This window comes from Hipposideros armiger, unplaced genomic scaffold (genome assembly GCF_001890085.2).
Source record: "Hipposideros armiger isolate ML-2016 unplaced genomic scaffold, ASM189008v1 scaffold_59, whole genome shotgun sequence".
Classification (NCBI taxonomy): domain Eukaryota; kingdom Metazoa; phylum Chordata; class Mammalia; order Chiroptera; family Hipposideridae; genus Hipposideros; species Hipposideros armiger.
Window position 1 is genome coordinate 2,918,312 of NW_017731409.1, and position 24,677 is coordinate 2,942,988.

A 24,677-nucleotide genomic window follows, 5' to 3' on the forward strand; every position below is an offset into this window, starting at 1 on the left:
TTACATTACGATTCATAACAGTAGCAAAATTACAGTTATAGAGTAGCAACGAAAATAATTTTATGGTTGGGGGTCACCACAACATGAGGACCTGGATTAAGGGGTTGCGGCATTAGGAAGGTTGAGAACTGCTGCTTTAGAGGTTAAGTATAATAAAAATTTTACTAAAGAACAAAACTATCAAACCAGTGTATCTTGAGTTCAGTAAGGTATCTGACCAATCATTCATAAAAACCTTGTGGATAAGATAGAGAAAGTTGGTTTTGATGGGTTAGCAGAGAAATGTAGGTTAGCTGGTTAAGCAATTACAATAGCCAGCAGGGTGTCTGGTAGTATATGCAACGGCCTATCCCAGGGGTCGGCAAACTGCGGCTTGTGAACCACATGTGGCTCGTTGGGTATGTACATGTGGCTCTGAAGTAAAAGTGAAAATGAAAATAAAACTTTATCATAGTTTCATTTATAAAATTAAAAAAATATATTATTCACATAATGGTGATTTCATTTGTTTTATGACTCTTGAATAATTTTTAAATTGTTGTGAGGGACAGGATTGGCTCTTCTGTCTCAAAAGTTTGCCGACCCCTGGCCTATCCTAAAAAAAAAGTTCTATCAGTAACTTGAATGAAAGCATGGTTAACATACGCATATCTGTAGGTGACTGAGCTAGAAAAGACAGGTAATATACTGAATGGCCAGTAGAGATTTTAAAAAGATCTCCTTAGGGTAGACTGATCAATTAAAAGTAGAAAAATGAAATTTAACAAGAATAAATGTGAAGACCCAAATTTAGATTAAAATTAGTGATACAAAAAAAATCTACAAGAATTTATGATTCATATACATAAAAAAAAATCCGCACTATGATTTTGTCTAGACAGTGAATACATAAGGTATAACTATCTTTTTCTAGAAATGTAAAATTTTAAATATTCACATGAGTTTGCTTCTTTACAAGTACTATTTATACTTACTAAAATTATTCTCCCAATGTTTAAAATTATTCAGAATAATTGTTGTTCTCAATGGTATTAAGCAGACTCCTTATTATGATTTGTTTTCCCATATAAATTTGCCTTCCAGGAAAATGAAAAGGTATAATCTTGCTGATTTCTGCATTCCAGTATCAATTTCTGATGGTATAAATAAAACACTTGGAATAATGTCTGCTATATAGTTAGCATTCAAAAATTATTCATTATCATTATTGCTATAGTTGCTTAATATATTGGCTTACTATAGGGAGAGAATATGCCGATTATTTGTGTATTTCATGGAAGAGTCCTTATATATCATGGCATTACTAAATATACCTTAGTTTCTTTATTTATGTTTATTAAAGTATAGTTGGCATACAATATTAGTTTCAGGTGTCCAACATAGTGATTTGACATTTATATACTTTATGATGTGATCACCATACTAAGTCTGGTAACAATCTGTCACTGTGCAAAGTTATGACACTATTATTGATTAAATTCCCCTTATTTTGTTTTTTTATAACTGTCTCAAGAAGTTAGTTAATGGACATCTACTCCTTAGAGATGGATGATGCACTGCATTTTTTCATGAAACATATTTAACAAATATTTATACAGTATGTATTATGTGCCAAACTGTGCTAGATGCTGGCTAAGCATATTCAACTAAGAGGTGTGATAATTATTTGACCTTACAGTCTACATACTTAGAAATCAAACACATAAATAAGCATTAATTGTAAATGTGATAAGTTCTATAAAGCGAAAGAACACGGTGCTATGAAAGAGAATAACTGCAAGAATAATTTAGGTTGGAGGAGGTAGATCTGAGGAGTCTTTCTGTGAGAAAGAGATACTTAAATTGAGACAGAAAGAATAAATAGAAGTTAGCCAGGGAAAAAATGAGGTTAAGAACATTTAAACTCAATTTTGTGTTTATGGGCCTTTGGAGAGGGGCAGCAACATCAATCACATTCCCAAAGGAGGTCATCATTTATAAAAATGTAAGAACCACTCACTAAGTTAGGTGTTAAAATATGGCTCAGTGTTGAATAAGAAGGAAAAAGAAAGGACTGTTCAGTTGGGCAAAGGAAAGAGGTGTGAACAGACAATTGTATAAGTAACATGTGAAGGTTAAGTTGTTAGTATCAGTGAGGCTATCAACCCCCCTAATACTGAATGTTCACTTTTATCCAGATACTACGTTAAGTGCTTTTACATCCATTTTCTTATTAGAATATTCATACATTACTCATGAAGTAATAATGGAGTTAATATTATTATTATTCCTATTTTAGAGAAGACTGGGGTTTAGAAAAGAGAAGCAATTCACCCAATGTCAGAGCTAAGAATTGACAGAACTATCAGATGCTAAAGCTCATGTTGTTAAGTATGATGCATACTGCTTCTCATATTTGAAAAAGGTCTATGTAGTTTATTTTAATATAGCTTCCTATTTATTTTATTGATAAAATAATTGTAAGCTTTATGAAAAACTTATGAGACTATATATTTGTCCAAATAATAATTACTACTAGCTCATCACACAAACATACATAATTAGTCCACAATATTACTCAAGAGTCAATATTAGGAAAAAAAATCCTAACAAGTCAAATCCTTTATTAACAACTATAGTAGTGATATAAAAATTTTCTGGCTTCTCTAATTCAAATTTTGAGAAAAATCAAACATTCATTTACTTTTAAAGATCATATAGCTTTCTCCAAAATCCTGCTATGTGACATCCATATAAGTAGAAACAACTTACAGTATACACAATAAAATGCACATTAGGCACACGGACATCTTGAACAAAATTTTACCTTTTTTTTGTAAATATCCATGCATCACTATATTCCTTTTGCGTTAGGAAAAATTATGAAAGACTTTGAAATGGACCAAAAAATATTACTAGGTGTCCTGTGCAGTGGATCATTCTGGATTTGTACTGTTCAGTCTTCCAGCTATTTTACAAGTCTAAATTGTAAACACCAATAGTAATATAAATGGTTTTTGTCTGAATGATTCTTTTGTACCATGGAAGTGCAATGGACTGCCTTGCAGATAATGACCAAGTATTGCATCTATTTGTAAATTCATTTCAGCATTCCTAATGTCTATATACAGAGGGAAAACTGTATTAAAATTGTAATACTGAATATATACCTATAACAAAAAATGAATACAAGTCACATTTAAAGATGAATACAAGTCACGTTTGACTTCTGCAATTATAGGAGGTGCTCAAAGTGGTTACCATCAGCATCCAAACACTTCTGATTAAGTGTCCACTTGTATTTTTTGGAACCCCCGTTATTTGTGTTCTTTGAGTTTTCCTGTGAACCAGTTGTAACATCTTTCTGGTTCCCTCATTAATTCATGATTGAACTAACATCTTTGATATGTATTCACTTGGTATTTGTAATAAAATTTTACCTTTAAAAAATTATTCTTTAACAATTTTAGAGATCATCCACTAAGAGGCCCAGTGGATTCATCTTATAGAACTAGATAAACTGCGCTGCCAGAGGCATGCACTTTTAAAGCAAATGCTTAAGCCCACAGATATTTTTTTCTTGGCAACCAGAGCTGAATCCCAAATGCCAACAGAATTTTACTTAGATAACTGTCTGTTTCTCTAGGTTTTTAAAAAAAACTTTAAAATACGCCATTATATTGATTTGTGTTTTGTCTTTGTTTCTAGTCTGTGTACTGCCAGGAAATTATTGCTCATTGGTGGGAGCAATGCTTGGGACTTTGGTTTTATAGTTTGACCACTTGGTGATTTCTATAAATAGATTACAGATTTGTATTCTCTGTTGGGTGTAAGATGACAGAGAATCCTGTTTTTAGCCCTTTTTATTTGTCTACTTCATTTTGAGTTCAAAGCAATTAAGAATGCGGTGCCCTCTAGGAAGAACAGGTCTTTGATATTTTTTTTTTCCTTTGGTGGGGATGAATTTTTGTGTTTCTGTGTTTATTCTGGACCTGTGGCTGAAGTTACAGAATGAAAGCCATAAGCTCTCTGTAAACACAGAGAGTTTGTCTGTTATTCAGAAAGGCCCTTACCTATTGTGTGAGTGTGAAATGTTTCCCAATCTTTGGAAATTATTAATTAAACTGTATTGTGTATTAAATTAAAGGAGCTTTGTTCTGATTGGCTTATAGGCATAAATAAATGCCTAAATAAGTTAATTATTCCTAAAATTCCCCAAAATAAGGATATTGAATTTCTAACATTTCAAATATGCTAGATTAAAAAAAATCGTCAAGAAACTAACATAAATATTTTAAGAATCCAAGTTCATATAATTAGGTTAAATCTTTGGCAAACAATACTTGCTTAATAATTTTGGTTTAAAAATTATTTTTAAAAATTTATCAGTGTCAAATATAATACAATTACACGTCTTGTTTTTCTTGGGTTGTTGTCCCTAAACATATACAGGTTTACTGACTGAACAAGTTAACATTACTTTTGTATAGTACTTAGAATTATGAAAAATATATTTATGTTTGACTAAATTGAATCATCCTGACAATTCTGTTTCAACAGTATTTATGTTTTTAGCATATCAGTTTGAAGATGATTTCCATGATTTTTAGGTAATTTAAATTTGTACTGACATTAAGCTGAGTAAATTAATGGATGAACATTAGATGCCGAGATAATTTTTAAGTAAGATGAAGTTGGGAAATATTGATTAATCATAATTAAATTATAATTTCACTGTGGTGAAATATATGTAACATGAAATTTATCATTTTAACCACTTTTAAGTATACAATTCAATGGCATGAAGTAAATGCAAATGAAAGGATCTTTACATGTTATAATGTAAAGTTTAAGAGGAAAATGAAGATGAAACAACCAGTTAGAAGACTGTAGTAGAAGCTGGTGTAAAAGAGGGAGGCAGATGTTCATCTGACTTGGTTTAATCGTTTCACCCCCACTGATGGTCACACAGGTTGAGAACCATCTTCACTGATGGCCATGAACTCAACTCTCAGTTAACTATGATTGTACTCTGTTTATACAGCCATGATGTTTTAACTTAATTATGACACGTAAGGGACAAAATCTTCATTATTTATATCTTCTTTTTAAAAAGATCTTGTCAAAACTTCGCCCATGAGCTAAATTCGGTACTTGTGAGATTTCCATTTCTTTTGTAATTCAGTGTAATTTTCCAAGGAAAAGTGGTTACTATGTTTATGGTAATTTCTGAAACCAAGACTAACAACATTTTTAGTATGTGGCAAATTCCTTTCAAGGAGTTGGTCCTCAAGAGATATTGGCAGGACGAATGTATACTTGTAAGCCTCATGAAGGAAAAGAAAGTGTTTTATTAAACATAACTTTTTTATTAAGATTATTATTAAAATAATGTGGATGTGGTAAAAAAAAAAAAAGTAAATTCACAATGTGATGCAAACATCAGCACTATCCATTTCCAAAATTTTTCTATCATCCTTAAGAGAAACTCTATACCCTTTAAACTATAACTCCCCATTCCTCACTTTCTCCAGCTGCTGGTAACCTCTATCCTATCTTCTGTCTCTATGAATTTAATTATTCTGGGTACTGCATGAAAGTGGAACCATACAGTATTTGTCCTTTTATGTCTAGCTTATTTAACTCAGAGTAATGTTTTCAAGGTTCATCCATGTTGTAGCATGTATCAGAACTTAATTTCTCCTTATGGCTGAATAATAAACCATGTGGGTTTATGCCACATTATGCCACATATGCCACATTCTGTTTATCCATCACTGGACATTTGGGTTGTTTCCACCTTTTGGCCATTGTGAATAATGCTTTTATGAACATTGGTGTACTAGTCCTTGCTTTCTACTCTTTTTGGTATATTCCTAGAAGTGAAATTGCTGGATTATGTATTTAAGTTATAGAGGAACCACAAAAGTGTTTTTCACAGTGGCTGCACCATTTTACATTTCCTTCAGCAATGAACAAGGGTTTCAGTTTCTCCATATCCTTTGCCAACACGTGTGTGTGTGTGTGTGTGTGTGTGTGGTAATAACCATCCTAATGGATGTAAAGTGGTAATTCCTTATGGTTTAGATCTGCAGGTCCCTAATAAATACTGCTGTTAAGTATCTTTTCATGTATATATTGCTATTTGTTTACCTTATTTGGAGAAATACCTATTCAAATACTTTGCCCCTTTTTGAACTGGGTTCTTTGTTTTATTTTCTTACTGAGTTTTAGGAGTTCTTTATGAATTCTAGATATTAATCCTTTCCAGACATAGGATTTGCAAATATTTTCTTCCATTCAGTGGGTTGTCTTTTCACTTTCTTGATAGTGTTCATTGATACACAAAAGTTGTTAATTTTGATAAAGTCCAAATAGTCTTTTTTCTTTTGTTGCATTTTTTAGTAATCATAATTTTAAGTGTATATACATTTCCTTCTTATTTTTATTTGCCATACAAATGCTAGAGTTTTGTGTCATGTTTGTGAACATGTTCCTTTTTGCTACCTTAACAAGCAGTCAAAGGATTGTATGTAGAAAATTGTATTATGTATGTTCTTGAGCTTTTCTGTCCGCTAAAATTACATGTACGTCAGACAGTTCTTAGTTACCTATCCCCCAGGTGCTCTCTGTGAAACAGAAATGACTTACTTTCATTAAAAGTTATAATTAATATGAGTTGCTAAGACTATACTAGGAGCAATAACGATAGAGAATATAAAAGTTTTGTCCTAAAGCAGCAGTTTCCAAACTTTTGGTCTCTGGACCCTTTACACATTTAAAATTTATTTAGAACTCCTACAGCTTTTATACGGGTTATAACTATGAATATTTACTGAATTATAAATCAAAACAAAAATTATAAATACTTATTCATTAATTTGAAAAAAGCAATGATTAACAATGCATGTTAAATAAATTATATCCTCATATTATTATGAAGATTCTTTTCTTCTTGTGGATCACCTGAGAAAGAATTGCAGTCTAAAGTAAAATACCAGTTTATTCAAGAATATCTGAGGGCCGGCCGAGTGGCTCAGTTCGTTAAGAGCTTGCTCAAGAGTTTGAGCTCTGAGCAATAGCAGTTCGAGTCCTGGCCCGAGCTGCGCAGCCGCTGAGCTGCCAACAGGTGGCAGGATGGCTCAGCTAAAAAAAAAAAAAAATCTGAAAGAACATAATAAAGAATAAAACTTGAAAAATGAAGTTTATTTCCTTTGATTTTTAATGCCTGAGCCTGAAAATAAGATATCAAATGTGGTAAATATCAACAAAATTCACTTAATTTTGATTGGCTTTTTTCCTTGGCTTACTAATTAGTGCCTTCACCTCTATGTAATCTAGTTAAATAGCAGAGATGCTGTGTCTTACCAGAATAATTTTCTGTGCTCTATATTAACTTTATTATATACTTGAGTATTTAAGGAGAAAAGACAAACAACAAAAGTTCCTCACTTATGAAAGATCTAATTTTTAACAATTGTGCTACCTCTTATGCTTTTAAAAATGTTTTATTGTCTGTCATTTTAACTAAAGAGGCAACCAAAAACTATTTCTCAGGCATCCATGATCCTATCATAAATCAAGTGTCCAAATTTTCTCTGACAACTCAAAATTGAATCCTAAATATAGAACAATTAAAAAAAATTTTCAGGGTAACTTTTCACCTAAAATATCTTAGAGTTTTCCCAGCAGGCTCCTAGAAATTATAAAAATTTGTTCTTTCAGCATAGAAAAAGAATGACAAAAGATGTAATTAGGTTTGTTCGATGAGTTAAAATTATAAATTTCATAGGCAGCTGGCATATCAAAAGAGAAGCCCAGCCGAGTGGCTCAGTTGGTTAAGAGTTCACTCAAGAGTTTGAGCTCTGAGCAACAGCGGTTCGAGTCCAGCCCGAGCTGACCAGCCGCTGAGCTGCCAACAGGTAGCAGGATGGCTCGGCTAAAAAAAAAAAAAAAAAGAAGCCCAGCCATCTCTAGGTCAAATTTATATACATAAAATGTTATCACTATAACTGTTTCAGAAACTGTAAACTTTGTGTAAAGTCCCTGGAAAACTGTCAATTCCCCCTGTCCATAATGGCTTGACACTAAGGGGAAACATTGCTCAAAACTCTTGAAATAGTTACATTTTATCCCCAATAGAAAATTTTACTCTCTTCCATTCTGATATTATTGGTTACAGTAAATAACCACAGCTATAAAGTGTCTGTCATCTGCAGATGGATTTTGATGCTTACCTGAAAGCTATGCTGTAAGTTATAGTCCAGAGCTTGTGTATTCAACAAAGAGCTGTACCAGCCAGATATTTCAAACAACTGATACTTCAAAGAATATACTCTTGGGTACAGACTTCTGAAGTGACACTGCTTTGACAACTTTCAGACTATAACAGTGGACTGAGTATTTCTAAAACCCCTTTTAGTCTAGAAGCTGGAAGCTTCATGAAAGCAAATTGCTAAGCTAAGATCCACCGGAATGAGAATTAAGTACATAGGAATAAACTGAAGAATTTTTTTTCAGGCTATTTGTTTGGAATATTATTGCTGTTGTTTCAAATATTTATTTTATGATATGTGAGGAAGCTCTTTTTCTTTCATCCTAAACTATATATAACCCACACAATTTAGTAGACCTTGATTTTTTGAAACTAAAATGAAACATTAAAAATGATATATGATTCTCAATGACTCCCTCAGAATTCTAGTTATAGGTCTTTAACCTGTTTGTGCTTCAATTTTCTCATAAGTAAAATGACAATGTATATAAATTGTTGATACAAGTAAGATGTTTAGAAGACTGACTGGAACACATTATTTTAATATACCAAAATCCTCATGGATAGAAAGAAATTTTATGTGTATATATATGTATATTCTTCAATTTTCTTATCAAAGCTTTATGAGTATCTCTGGATTTTTGTAATGGTGTCATTTTTTTCCCCCAGGCAAATCTATAGAAATGGTAGGTTGCTAATTCTTAGCATTTTATTTATTTATTTTTTAAGATTTTTTTATTGGAGAATTGGGGGATGGGAACAGCACTGGGGAATTGGGGGAAGGGGAACAGACAAGTTGCTGTCTTTTTGTTCTTCAGTCTAGTTGTGGAGGACGTTGCTTCACTGGCCCAAGTTGGCACCATCATTGCGCTCTTCCCGGGTGAGGCAGATCAGTCGCCAGCTTCTAGACAGCTGCTCATTGTGGCTGCTGGCTGCTCACCCTGGCTGCTGGCTACACACAGTAGCCCATGGCAACCCACTGCTACAGGGGCTGCAGCCTAGCTCCAGGTTGAGCTGTTGTTCAGCATCTTAGCTGTAGAGGGCAGTGTCACTGGCCCTCATATGTGGGATCCGAACCGGGGTCCTCTGGCGTCCCAAGCCAGCTCTTAACCAACGCGCCACTCAGCCGGCCCATTCTTAGCATTTTATTTCTTAAGTTACAAATAAATGCTCTAGGAAGACAGACTCTTCCTGACTGGCCATTTGAATTCAACATATTGTTGTCTCCATTTCCTTTAGCAAAAGGAAATCAGCATCTCTTTTTCTTCCCAGGGCAAGCAGATTTTCTTGTATCCAGCGGAGCTTGGGGAACATCATTATTGTGCTGAGCTTCTCCAGAGGATTTAATTTCTGTCAGTGAGACAAGATTTCCTATTATGTATCTCTATGGATATCTTCCCTGTTTGTCTCAAATTCCTCCTTGCCTGTCATTATGACTTGGATTTTTGAACCTATCAGTTGCTTTGAGGCTGAAAAGCACAAGTTGTAATTTCTTCAGATTTGGATCCAGTCTCCTTGAAAAGACCTTCAAACTTAGTAACTACAGAGGGGCAGGATTTATTTTCCTTCTTTTTCTTCTTTGTGTCACATTTCCCTACTCTCTACCCCACTGAAGTTTCAAAACTTTGGTGATTCCTATTCGATATATTTCAGTCATTATAAGAAAGACTTTTCATCTCTTTGATGAGACAGTATATATTGAGGTATATTAGTTAAGGTGCTATCTGGGTGCAGTACACCCATTTCTCTCTCAAATTAGTTTTTTTTTTTTTTCTTAAAGTAATTTATTGGTTCATGTAACTGAAAAGTCAAGAGGTAGGTATAGTTCAACAGGGGCTTGAGTGAGTGGTTAGTGTCATGTGAACAGGACCCAACACCTCTTCTCTTCCATTTCTCAGGATTGTTTCTTTACTGTTGGTTTGTTCCATTATTGGTAAGTATTCCTTTCATGGTTCCAAGATGCCATTAAAGGCGGTGTGGAGGTTCCTCAAAAACTTGGGAATAGAATTACCATATGACCCAGCAATCCCTCTCCTGAGTATCTACCCAACAAATCTAAAAACATTTATCCATAAAGATGTATGTGCTCCGATGTTCATTGAAGTTTTCTTTACAGTGACCAAGACATGGAAACAACCCAAGTGTCCTTCGATAGATGATTAGATAAAGAAGATGTAGTATATATACACAATGGAATACTGTTCTGCCATAAGAAAAGATGAAATAGTGACATTTGCAATAATATGAATGGATCTTGAGATTATCATGCTAAACGAAAGAAATCAGACAGAAAAAGTAGAGAACCATATGATTTCACTGATATGTGCTATATAAAACCAAGATGGTAATTTTTGAGACTATTAATACCCAGTAAGAAACAGAGAGTCTGTGTCCCCAGTAGTTCAAATAAAACCTGAGTGATGAGACCCATTCACTACCATTGGCCTGAATTATGTGTTCCTTGAACTAAAAACTGTGGCTATGTGAAATGGACATACTGATTATATTAAGCCAACATATCCTGGAGGTTTATTCAACAGCCCTCCACCCCCAACTATTATAACTGAAAATGCGGTACAATGTTAGAAAGAGGGAGTGGGAAATGACTGCTGGTGAGTCAACTAAACGAATATCCATCATAAGAGGCATTCCTCAAGTCTCTTTTATTTCCTAAAAAAGTAAATTGATTAGTTTGGCAAAAACTAATGCCAATTAATGAGATCTCTAGTAATTATTCATAAGTCATTACATTGATCAGGTTTCATTTTCTGATCATAAGAAGTGGATAACTGAGTTAGAAAAGTAAGAAAGTAGTAATAGAACTCCCTAGTTAGACTGTAAACTCTTTATGGGCTGGAACAAGCCATTTATATTTGCATTTTGAACACCAAGCATTTTGAACACCATAGTGCTTGGCATCTGGAAAGAATTTTGCAAATATTAAACTCTAAATTTATAATCCCCCATTATGTATTATTAAGTATAAATAAATAACCTCTTGTGACATAGAGGGTAACTATTATTATTTCCATGTTATAAATGAGATACTGAAACTTAAATCTTGAGTCAAATGTTAAGTGGTAAAATCAGGGCTTATATGCAGTTCTTCTGTTTTTAACTTGCATAATTTTATATTATTCCACATTGCTTCACGTGCCTCAGAATTCAAATCAGCTAAGGGAAATTGTAATTTTTCTCTTCAGTAGGTTAATTAGACTCTCCCTTCCAAAACTTAATTTTTAAATTTTACATTTGTAAAGCTTGTAAAAACCAGCCAAACGTTCACAGAGATATTGCAAATTACTATTCTCAAGTAGAGATCCAAAACATTGACAACAAACCAGGGCATTCAGAACCAATGAAGCTCATTAATTAAGCTACTGCCAAATAAGCAGTCACAGAGTTAACTTCTTTAGGAGCACTAAGAACATTAAAGGCCTTACTTTTCATTATTTTCTGGTACCTGTTTCTTCTTTTTCATTCTTTCCTATGGATGCTAGGTCTGAAGAGCTAGAACATTATAGTCTTTGATGTATAGCTCTGACTATTTGTCAAAGGAAGCAGAAAATTATGTCTACTTACAAATATGAATTATTAAAAAAGACCATAAGCACTACTTACAAATGATTACTAAATATCGATTAATAAATGAGAAGTTTCTGGATGATGCCACATGAGGATATCCAGTTAGAACACTTAAATACCCATTCTCAACTAGCTCCTCCCGAGAATGAAACCCTAATAACATGAGAACTCTATTGTATGTGATAATTAATTTCTTCCTCATGAAACTAGAATGGTGCTAGTAATGTACAACTCTTGTGAGAACTAAAAAGAAAGAGTCACTACCATTATTTTCAGTGTAATAATATGAAACTCAGAATATAACTTAAAAGTTTGATTATGAATACAAAATTTACAAACATTTTAATTTGAAAACGAGGATGATGATTATAGTTGTTGTGGTTGTGTTATGAGAATACAAAAGAAGTCCAGCTTCAAGTTTGGCGCATTTTCGAATGTTTATAATTTACAACAAAGCTATATCTGGAGACTTCACATACTAGTTGTCAACTGAAACTCATTAATAATTTTACTAATCAGTATATAAATTTTCTTCTTGGCCTTTGATTAACCCAAGTTTATTTCCAACCAGGCATGGCTTGTTGAATATAAGAGTTAAAATCTTCATTTGATAGTATATCTCCCAAGAAACTACTGATACTAGTTCCCCACCTCACCCATATAACCCCCTCCCCCAAATTCTGGGTGCTTGTTCTTCCTAAGTATTTAAAGCCAAAATTTACATTATTACTTCTTTTTCCCTCTCATTTTATATCCATATTAGTATTGAGATGGGATTTTTTTTCAGCCATGATCTAAATGATCAATGCTTAGTCATTTATATTTATCAGTTTAATCTTTTCTAGCCTGCCACTTTTTACAAACTATCATTCAGTCAGTGACTGAAAGAAATGATATGTTCCCTTAAATGTTTCTATCTGAAGATTAGTATCTCAAAATTTGTATCAAGACCCAACTCTCTAAATAGCTGTAATGAGAACACAGTGAAGGGAAAAAAAATAAGATGTAAAATCATGAGCAAATAAAAACCCAAGGTTTATACAAATGAAATATTAGCATGACCAATCTGTTTAGATTTTAAAATTTAAAATGATCCTCTTAAAGGGATTATTTTAATTAAGCCAGGTAATTTATTTAAAGGTATGTGATAAAGCTGCTAAAAAAAACCCCAGAAAACAAAAAACAAAAAACCTCAGAGCAATTAATTTCTTGGAAGTCATGTGATGAAAGCTTGTTGCCACATACTACAGAATCTTAATAATATCAGAGTAGTTAGGTATAGGAGAAACTCTATTAAATTCCTTGATAGAATATACTCAGTAGCACCTACACTTTCACAAAAAAGCACTGCTGAAGATCTTTCAGAATAAAACACATCTTCCATAATACGTTATTCCCTACCTCCAAGGATAGGAAGTAGGCTGTATGCTTGCAAAATCATTAATGCAAAAGCCTCTTTGTCTTACCCGTTCATCTGCACTGCCTGTTGCATGATGGGAATAATTGATGAGACCAGGGATGGGCTGTTCACCGTGTGCCATGATAACAGCAGGACTGGTGTAGAATGGATGCTTCTAATGCACAACACATAACAACTATGAATATTGTGACAGGAAAACATGAAACAATACAAGCAAAATGACTGGAAAGGAAAAAGGGTGAAAACAAATGCAACAATGAAATGTCAAATCAACTTAGATTTCAAATGCTGTAAGCTTTTTAATAAAGATTGAAATTGATGGTACTTTTTACTCTTTTAACTAAGAGTAAAAGAGAAAGAACATACAATGATTTTTAAATGTACCTATTTCACTAATCAGTTCCATAAAAACAAAACAAAATAACCTTCACACGGAACTTAAATACTTACTAGCCTTAAGAATTTAATGGATCATTAAATAGATGTGGTGACAGAATCATCTGGTCTTCAATGAAAGAGCCACCTACTGGTTGTCTGAATGGACACTTCAAAAGAATCTTTATTATTTCACAATAAAAATTAAAAAATCTTTATGATCCTTTTTAATCTGTATGTTGTCAAAAAGACCTCATGCTAAGCTCATAGGCAAAATATCCGGATGAGCCATAAAACTTTAGGAATTACTTCATATAGTGATTAGATTTTCAATCTTTATGCTCTTAATCAATGAACAATCATTATTCCCAGATGTGAAATGTTACTTTCTAAAGATTTTAAAGCATACTGGGTGGATTACACTAGATATGAATAACAATGTAAATCATGTTCTGTGACTTTAAGATGACTAATTTTACTCAACTACCTCATGGTTGGTATTCTATTTACTCCCAGAATTTCCCCAAAAGTATTTTTAATACTTTGGTACTGTGCTAATATTATTTTTATCAAATTAAAAATGCAAATACATTATATGCATTTTCTCTCTATATCACTAGGGTAATTTGTGTCAAGTTATATTTAAATAAGTGCTTAGTTAACTGCTGAACAGCTTTGTATTGAAAAATGTTTATTAACCTTTTCAACAAATTTCTTGCATCATCTAAGGTCTCTTATGTTCAGTTTTCTGTTCCGTTAAGAATTTGTGAATATTTGATGTTTTGAATATATGAACACTGTATATTTAGTATGAGAACAAAAACAACATCTCCAAAGAGTTCTTAAATGTCACAGTTTGTCACTGCAACTATTACTTCAGTACATAACAGCAGTATCTTTAATGCCTCAGAACTCAGAACAAACTTCAAAGCTTTCAAGGACTCAACATCATGTAGGAACAACAAACATCATGTAGGAACAGCTATGGAGTGTCACGAGTATCCCAGTTCTTTTTTAAGGATGCCCTGAAGAGGTATTAACCTTATGGAATGATGGGATGGAAAGAGGGATGAAATCAGTACATTTACCTGTGGGTCCGTTAGATCTTTGGGTCTCTCTCAGCAGGCTTACCTTGGCAGCAATGGCTGCTGCAGTTATATGTGATGAAGAACTGTCTTCTGTTGAAGCAACACCACTGTCTTTCTTCTCTTCTTCCTCTTCCTCACATTGAACCCCTTTGTCTTCTGTCTGTTTATGGGGGCTAGTTGTGGGAGGAGGGGAAAGAGGAGGTGGTGGGGAAGGTAAATCTTCAAGTTCATCATGGACTTCCTTTACTTTTACAATGGCATCACGTAAAAGGTCAATGGCATGAGGTAGAGCTGGCAGTATGAACTGAAAGCATTCCTGTATGCAAGAGGAAGAAAAAAATAAAGATGAAGCACTTTTATAGGCATACAAAATGGAAGCAATCAAATTCATTTGTGATTTTGGATCTGTCTCTCCATCAGTTTTAAGAATGAATCATAGTTAAGGTATAATCTTTGTAATATGAAGTAAGTATGTCATATATTACAGTACTCCCCATAAGCTGAAGAACTACAGTACTATATCAGCACATAGTACATTTTTAAAAAAATAAAATTTCTATACAACTTTAGGGTTTAAAGATATATTATGGGAAAGGGAAGAAACAGTTTGCACCTTTCCAGTTAGAGCAGAGCACTAGAACTTACAAACCAACTGAGGACTGAACTATTTTATTTAGAGAGCTAAAGTTCTGACTACCATCATAAAGTGTAGCTCGGCAATGTGGTACAATATGTAAAAATACACGTTTGTGCAGAACACTGCATTAAAGCCAATAGAGTTTCTTGCTCAAGTGCCCACCAGTACCATTAATGGGACACCAAAAGAGAGTAAGTGAGAACTTTAACGTCAGAACACAGGGCCAGACATATTTGGGGAATGTGTTTAGGCAGATGTCTTTCTCTTTTACACTTAAAGTAACTTACCTTAAAATGTAAGATATACAAAAATACCTTAAAATTTATGAAGGGTTACTGGAATACCTGAAAGGGTGCCTAATCTTTTGATCTCTCTTTGTATGGCTCAGTCACTTTACTGATAAAGGTTGCACAGTACAGAATTTAACCTTGACCAAAGAGAGGTCTGGCCTTACTCTCAGCTTTTGGGAGGTGATCTCTAGTTCCTTGGAACGTCATGCCTGATAGAGTGTCTTTGTTTGCCTGGGGCCATTGGCCACTCAGTCTAACAATGTGGTTTATTATGAGGTCTTTGGGAAACATGTCAGTTTTGCCTCTGGAAGGAGCTAGAGACTAAAGACATCAGTCTCCTCTCTGGAAAGGGATAAAATAAAGGTCAACAACGTGAACAATATGTGACTGAGTCAATAAAAACTGCGGACACTAATGGCAAAGGTAAGGGCACCTAGTTAGCATTACTGTGTGGGTGTTTTCTCGTATTATGGCTGAGAGGAGGTAATGCTGTCCATGACTCCATGGGGGATGATGACCAGAAGTTCCTCATTTAGTACCTCTCTTAGATGCTGCCCTATCTGCTTCTTCCCTTGGCTGATTTCAATCTGTATTCTTTCCCTGTCATATGCCATATCCATGAGTATAACAGCTCTCAGTGAGTTTTGTGAGTCTTTCTAGTGAATTATATTAAAACTGAGGGTGGTTTTAAAAATCCCCTGAATTTCAACTGGTGTCAGAAGTGAAGGCAGTCTTGTGGAGTGCTCCAACTTTGCAGTTGGCTAACTTTTTGCAGTTGGTCAAAACTCCTTATAGTTGATGGGATTTGCTGAAAGACCCTGATGCATGAAACATGTGATCTGGGGGGAGGAAGGAAGAAGAGAGGGTGAGGAATAATGAATCTTTACAGCTTGAATGAACACAGGGTCACCCATAATATGGAAATGCAGCTGTGCTGCAATTAGCTATTGAAGATAAAAGTTAGCAAAAGGAATTTTGAAATGAAAGATTCAATTCCTAAGGAGTTATATGTCATTGGATACATAAAGAAATGCAAAATAACAAGAAGCAAGGTAAATATACAATCTTTTGGTTATTGTTTTCTGTGCTAGCTAAAAGGAATGTAAGGGAGACTGTTGGGGTAGAACCTGAGGCTGAGCCAAGCTTGGATTCTGGCTGGTCAGAGGTATAGCTGCTGGCCTCAGGGCTGCTTCCAAAGGAAGTAAGTTATGTTGAAGCAATAAACAGTGAATAAAGTTAGGCAGATTCATAAGAAAATAGGAAAAGAGAAATCAGAGGTTCAGGGGACTTGTCCTAGTAGGGTGGAAATATTTAAATGACTATTAAGAAATGGATGAATAAAGCAAGCATTAAATGGGGACAAAACAAAGGTCTTAATGTAGCACTTTTGTGGGTTGAGTACTTGCTGGTTTAGTGATAGGAGTGTCTTTGTTTGCCTGGTGGCTTTGGCTATTGAACAGTCTAACAATGTGATTTATTATGAGGGCTTTGGGTCCTAAACAAATCTCAATTGAAGGGTCCTAAACAAATCTGTATTTACCCTAGTTTGGAAAAATTTAAAAAGCTAGATGGCAAAGATGACTATAAGAAACCTCACCTTGGGCCGGCCGAGTGGCATGATTAAGTGGTTAAGAACTGCCTTGGGACACCAGAGGGCCCCGGTTCAGATCCCACATATGAGGGCCAGTGACACTGCCCTCTACAGCTAAGATGCTGAACAACAGCTCAACCTGGAGCTGGGCTGCTGTGAGTCGCTGGCGACGGCACAGGCTGCAGCCCCTGTGGCAGTGGGTTGCCATGGGCTACCGTATGTAGCCGCAGCCAGCGTGAGCGGCCAGCAGCCGCAGTGAGCGGCCGTCCAGAAGCCGGCGACTGATATGCCTCACCCGGGAAGAGCGCAATGATGGTGCCAACTTGGGCCAGTGAAGCAACGTCCTCCACAACTAGATTGAAGAACAAAACGACAGCAACTTGTCTGTTCCCCTTCCCCCAATTCCCCAATAAAAATCTTAAAAAAAAAACAAGAAACCTCACCTTGAATCACCTTAAGTGATAGTCTCATTATCTAATCAAGATAAGGCCTGACAAAGGGGTCTGGATCCCTTGGCCCAACTCAGGCCTGGAAATCCAAGGCCATACGTACATAAGTGGGTAAAATGGTAGGGGGATAGAGAACAGATTTTTGGGGGAACTTCTTGACATGGAAGTCTCATGTACTGTGATTCTAAAACCTGCTGAAGTTCTAATGGGGGTACTATTAGATTGGGAGGATATAGGAATACAATAGTTAATGGGATTAAGGAGAAAAGTTTGGATGAAAATTAGAATATTTGTACAGTGAACTTCATGTAAAGTGGTGAGTCTCCTTTACTTGACTGTATTATGGGGATGGATATTGTGTTTGACTGGAGAATTCTTCCCCTATCCAGTATTATAAAACAGAAGACATGTAAATCCACTCTTCTACTGATACAGATTGGATATTCTAAGTGAGAATCAATAAGCTTGCCTGAGCCCACACAGATCATTAATTTGCTGTATAATAGCCCTGTGTGGAGTACAGATTGGGGCTTATGGCAAAAACCTCTGAGTGCCACCCAGCAACAACTGCTGGGATTTCTGACCAGAAAATTTCTATTTGAGAGACAATTTCTAGCTTGCTATTGGACTTGGAGACTGCCCTTATGACTGAAGGACATAAAATAATCTTGAAACCTGAAATATCCATAATGTCTTAGGTAATGTCAGAGAAATGCCCTAATGGGGAAGGCAATGCCCAGAACAGTTCCATAATAAAATGGAAATGGTGGAAATAGGATCATGCTACCAGGAGAATGCAAGGAGGTACTCACGAGCAGGTAGCCTCTTTTCACCTAGGGCCGACTTCGGAACCACCTGAGGAGCTGCTGGATCCTATGGCCACTTGGGCCACTTGGGCGGTGCCCTATAAACAGCTTTCTATTGATCAACAAAGAGCTGCTTGGTTTATGGATGGCAATTCCAAGGTGAAGGGACAGCATCCTGTTTGGAAGGCCGCCACTCTGATTGAAGAAGGTAAAAACAAATCAGCTCGATAGGCTGAACTACATGATGTTTGGCCCTATGTTTGGGTTTTTACCAACTCATGGGACTTGTCCAATGGCCTGGCCAGATGGTCGGGCAGAAGGACAATGGAAAATTGGTCTACTAAAGGGATCCCTGTATGGGGCATGGCCCTGGGAATGCAAGGGGTATATAAAAGTAGGATATGTTAATGCTCATCAGAAGAACCCTTTCCAGAATTGGAAATTGATTAGAACTGGTGAACAGATATTGTTGTTCTTGCTTGATGTGGCTAACTGGGCTCATGAGATGAGTGAACATTAGGAGGCTGCTGAGATGGGATGAATCTAGATATATTTCTCTTGCACTGAGGCATAAAATGCTAACTTATAAATGCTAACCGTTCTGTCTGCTAACAAAAGAGACAGAGATGGCAGAGGGCTATGAAGCAGATTCCACAGGGGGAAGGTCCTGCACATAGCTGGCAAGTTGGACTGATGCCAGTTGCCCCTGGAGGCTACAAATGGGTCTTAACAGGAACAGACACTTGTTCTGTGCTGGGCATTGCTTACCCAGTGGTAGACACAAATGCTCAGTGTACTATAACAGGACCAGAACAGAAGATATTGTATCAATGACCATGCAGTCAATTTTTTTATACCAAGAACACACTTTCATCTACAGGACAATGACTGGGTAGAAAACTGGAATGGAGAAATGAAATATTTGTTGTCTCAAAAGGGAGGCGATAAAGACATGAAGGGCTGGCTTACACACCTTCATTGGTGTGTGATCACACTCAATATGAGGGAGGCCAAGGGATGGGTCACACTAGATAGATTCCTCTACTGTTCTGGGGAAGAGAGGGTTCGGGGAGGATGCTATTAGGACTATACTTTTTCCTTCAGGACTCTATTTTGCTTCCCCCCTACATCATCTCAACTTTTTTCCCCCTACTAGATATAGTCCTAGCATCAGCGCTGAAAATGTGGGTGCCCACTAGTTCTATACGTTTGTAATCCTACCTTACATGAATGAAAATGAACTGAGCGGGAAGCACTTCCTAAACTAGTATTACTGATGGCGATCTGGATGGCATAGTGGCCAAATCAACTGTGTCATTCAAAGATTTTCAAAGGAGAGGAGGAATGGTAGCTAAAAGTAAAGGAATGAATAAATGGGTTATGCAGTGAGGGAAATCCAATATTCTATTAGTGTATCAAAAGGGGTTTAGAATAAGAGATGATACTGTTTGTTAGCTCAGTTGTAACAGACGCCAGAAAGGGTAAAGCCATATGTTGCTGAGACTACTCCTGCTTTTAGAAACTGACAAGCCTTAAACCTGAGTAGCATCTCTCTGGGAGACATTTTTGTGATTTGATATGAGATAGACTAGGCTAACTGTTAATGTGTGTGTAGGAATTCAGTAACGCACCAGCATCTTCCAACTCTTATTTTTTAGGTTATATCTACTACTATACTGTGATATGTTATAATACCGGCATTTTAGTAAGATTATAATACTGATATTGATGGTCATATGTATTGGGAAACTGAGTGAAAATCCTCCTCAAAATGTAAATACCAATAGAAAATGACTGGCCTGAGCAAGAGAACCAATTTCTACGGTAAATAGTTCTATGCAAATGTATCATAGAGTACAAATAGTAGTAGATCAAGGTGGAAAATTAGTACAAAAATATGGAAATGTATATAATGGCTATAGAGGATGGATTAGCTGTTTCTCTAAATCTATCCCAATCCCATGGTGGCTTCTCCAAAGCCTGGGCATATTCACACTTGTACTGTTATGTCTGTAAATATGAATGCTATAGTAAATATACAGAGGGTACCAAAAAAATGTATACACATTTTAAGAAAGGAAAATACTGTATTAAAATCGTGATACTCAATATATACCAATAATACAAAATGACTGCAAGTCACATTTGACTTCTGCAATTACAAGAGGTGCTCAAAGTGGTTGCCATAAGTGTAATTTTAATACAGTTTTTTCCTTTCTTAAGATGTGTATACATTTTTTTGGCACCCTCTGTAGATGTACAACCAGGCAAATACAATCTTTTTGCTGTAAGGTAGCCTTGGCCAAAGGCCAGGGATTAGCTGTGTAATAAAAAATTACCTTTATTTAAAAGAAGAGTCTGGCTTTTGCCCTCAGTTGCTGGGAAGTGATAGGCATATCTTTGTACTAGGGACTTGGGCTGCCAGACATTCTAATAGTGTGATTTATTACAGGGGGCTTTGGACAATGTGGTATCAGTTTTGCCTTTGGAAAGTGTTGGATACTAAAGGTATCAGTCCAACCTCTGGGAAGGGCTAGAAACTAAAAGTCAGCCATATGAGCAGTATGTGACGAGCCCCCGTAAAAACTCAGGACACCAAAGGCTTGGAGCTTCCCTGACTGGCAATACTCCCTATGTTGTTACATATTGATGCCAGGACAACAATGCATTCATGACTCCCCAAAGAGAGGATAATGGAAGCTACCCATTCAGTAACTCTCCTTAACTCTGTCTAATGCAACTTCTTCCCTTGGTTGATTTTAATCTGTATCCTTTCCCTGTAATAAGCCATAACCATGGGTACAGCATCTTTCATTGAGGTCTGTGAGTCTTTCTAGTGAATTACTGAAACTGAGAGTGGTTTTGGAAATGCACTGTTTGCAGTTGGTATCAGAAGTGAGGGCAGTCTGGTGGAGTGCTCCAGCTTTTTGGCTGGCTAACTCTCTCAGCTGGCCAAAACTTTGTACATTAAACCATATAAATTTCATGGTTGCTTACCTGAGATCCTTTCTTGCTACCTGGCAGGTTAATTATGAGAGTTTTCCCTCTGATTCCACATACAGGCCTGAAAGGAAAGAGAAACTGGATGAATACTAAATTGCAATGAACGGTGGTTTCAATACATTCAACAACAAATATCAATCACCATACTTTACATGTGAACTGTTTTATAAATAAAATTGTTGTGGCTAGAGATTCACCAGTTGCTATACAAACCAAGCAACCTGGCTGGTGTTTTTACAGTAATGTTAGTGTGATGGATGGGAAAAATGCATTGAACATGGAATCAGAATAAATTAGCCACTTTAAATAAATAATGGTTACTTTCTTTCTCTAACTTCAGGTTCTTTATATCCCATATAGTTGTAAGATTTCAGTGAGTGTATTAAAAAATGCCTAGCATAGTAATACTTATGTTCAAAAGTGTAACACATAAGGTACTCAGAGTTGAGTGAGGCATACGATTTTTGATTTCTCAAAAAATCAGTAAGTTTTAAAGCAAAATAAGGTGTCTCACAAATGAATGGCAGTGGGGAGAGTTTGGAGAGTTCAGTTAACAGATCCATTGATAAACAAGGACATTTAAAGTAAAAGGTCTTTTAAAAATCATTGCAAATTTCCAGGCCACTTTTGAAACTAGTGGTTAGATAAGAAACATAAACAGTAGAAAAGCACTGAAAGACTGAGATAAGAATTGAAGGCCTGGATCTCATCTGAGAGTTGGAATCATGCTCTGCGAATAAGTGGCTGTGTTACTTTCACCGGGCAACATCTCATTTTCATCATTTGAAAACAAAGCGATTGATTAGTCTATTTCTAAAATTGTGAAGCTACAATGGAAAGTCATGTAAAAATGTTTTTCCAAAACTTCTATGATTGAGTTTATTCTTTAACTACTCTCACTCTCTGACATAATCTAAAATTGTCTTCTATTTTTTTCTTTTCCTATTTACAAAAAGACTTGATAGCTATTTATTTAAAACTTTCCAAATTCTTTTCTTTTCAATTGCAATATAATTGACAAATAATATTGTATTAGTTTTAGGTGTGCAACCTAATGGTTTGATACATGTATGTATGATCTATGATTACTACCATAAGTTTAGTTAACATCCATCACTACACAGTTATAAATTTTTTTTCTTCTGATGAGAACTCTTACAACCTACTCTCTTAGAAACTTTCAAATATACAATATGGTATTAACCATAGTCACCATGCTGTAATTTTCAACCTCAGGATTTATTTATAAGTGGAAGTTTGTACCTTTTAATCACCTTCACCCATTTTACCCACTCCTCAATCCCCTCCTCTGGCAACCACCAATCTGTTTTCTGTGTTTGAGTCTGGTTATTTTTTAGACTCCAAATATGAGATTAATACAGTATTTGTCTTTCTCTGTCTGACTTATTTAACTTAGCATAATGCACTCAAGGTCCATCCATATTGTTGCAAGTGACAGGATTCCCATCTTTTTTTTTTTATGGCTTAATATTTCATTGGATTTTTTTTTTCTTTATCCATTCATCCATCAATGGACACTTAGGTTGTTTCCATGTCTTGGCTATTGTAAATAATGTTCTAATGAACACGAAGATGCAGATATCTTTTCGAGACAGTGATTTTACTTCATTTGGATAAATACCCAGAAGTAGAATTGCTGGATCATATGGTACTTCTAATTTTTTTGAGGGACCTCCATAGTTTTCCATAGTGGCTGAGCCAATTTTCATTCCCACCAACAGCATACAAGGATTCCCTTTTCTCCATATTGTCTTGTTATCTCTTGTATTTTGATAATAGCCATTCTAACAGGTGTGAGGTGATAGCTCATTGTGGTCTTGATTTGTATGTCACTGATGATGAGTGATATTGACCATCTCTTCATGTATTTATTGGCCACTTAGATGTTTTCTTTGAAAAAATGTGTATTCAGATCTTCTGCCCATTTTAAAATCAGATTGTTTTCTTTATTGAGTTATATGACTTCATAATATATTTTGGATATTAACCCCTTATCAGGTATATTATTTGTGAATATTTTCTCCCATTCAGTAGGTTCCCTTTTCATTTTGTTGATATTTTTCTTTGTTGTACAGAAGCTTTTTAGTTTAATGTTGTCCCACCTGTTTATTTTTGCTTTTGTTACCTTTACTTTTGGAGTTAACTCCAGAAAAGCACTGCCAAGAATAATGTCCAGGAGCTAACTCCCTATATTTTCTTATAGGAGTCTTATGGCTTCAGGTCTTACATTCAAGTCTTTAATCCATATTGAGTTGGTTAGGGTATATGGTGTAAGATAGTGGCCCTATTTCATTCTTTTGTATATGGCTGTCCAGTTTTCCCAACACCATTTTTTGAAGAGACTATCTTTTCCTCATTGTATATTCTTGACTCCACTATTGTTTAAAGTAATAGACCATATATATAGATATGAGTTTATTTATGAAATCTCTATTTGTTTCCACTTACCTGTGAGTTTGTTTTTATGCCAATACCATACTGTCTTGATTATTATAGCTTTGTAATACAGTTTAAAATCAGGAAGTGTGATGCCTCCAGCTTTTTCTTTTTTTCTAAAGATGCTTTGGCTATTTGGGGTCTTTTATGGTTTAACTAGGATTATTTGCTTTATTTCTGTGATAAATACAATTGGAATTCTGAAAGGGATTTCACTGAATGTGTAGATTGCTTTACAAAATATGTACATTTTAACAATATTAATTCTTCCAATCCATGAACACAAAATTTCTTTTATTAATGTCTTAATAGCTTTTAGGGTACAGATCTTTTACCTCCTTTGTTAAGTTTACTCCTAGGCATTCTATTCTTTTTGATGCAATTGTAAATGGGATTGTTTTCTTAATTTCTCTCTGATATTTCACTAGTGTATATAAATGCAACTAATTTTTATATATTGATTTTGTATACTGCAACTGTATTGACTAAACTTATTAGTTCTAACATTTTTGGTGGAGTTTTTATGGTTTACTACAATTATCATGTCATCTGCAAACAGAGACGGTTTTATTACTACCTTTCTGATTGGGTGACTTTCTTTTCCTTGCCTAATTGCTTTGGTTAGGACTTCCAGTACTATGTTGAATAACAGTGGCAAGAGTAGTTGTCCTTGTCTTGTTCCTGATCTTAGAGGAAAAGCTTTCAGTTTTTCACCACTGAGT

The 24,677-nt window shown here is 35.3% G+C and overlaps 1 protein-coding gene across 1 annotated transcript in view; it reads right to left on the reverse strand.

Annotated features, from left to right (window-relative positions):
* The window catches only part of GPHN (gephyrin), a 435,631-nt gene that overhangs the window by 181,559 nt on the left and 229,395 nt on the right, over positions 1-24,677 (reverse strand). Inside the window, exons 6-8 of the mRNA XM_019641276.1 lie at positions 21,493-21,559; positions 14,766-15,038; positions 13,306-13,413 (exon numbers count right to left, since the gene is read on the reverse strand). Of these exons, the coding sequence (XP_019496821.1) occupies positions 13,306-13,413; positions 14,766-15,038; positions 21,493-21,559 (448 nt within the window). The remainder of the gene's footprint in view (positions 1-13,305; positions 13,414-14,765; positions 15,039-21,492; positions 21,560-24,677) is intronic.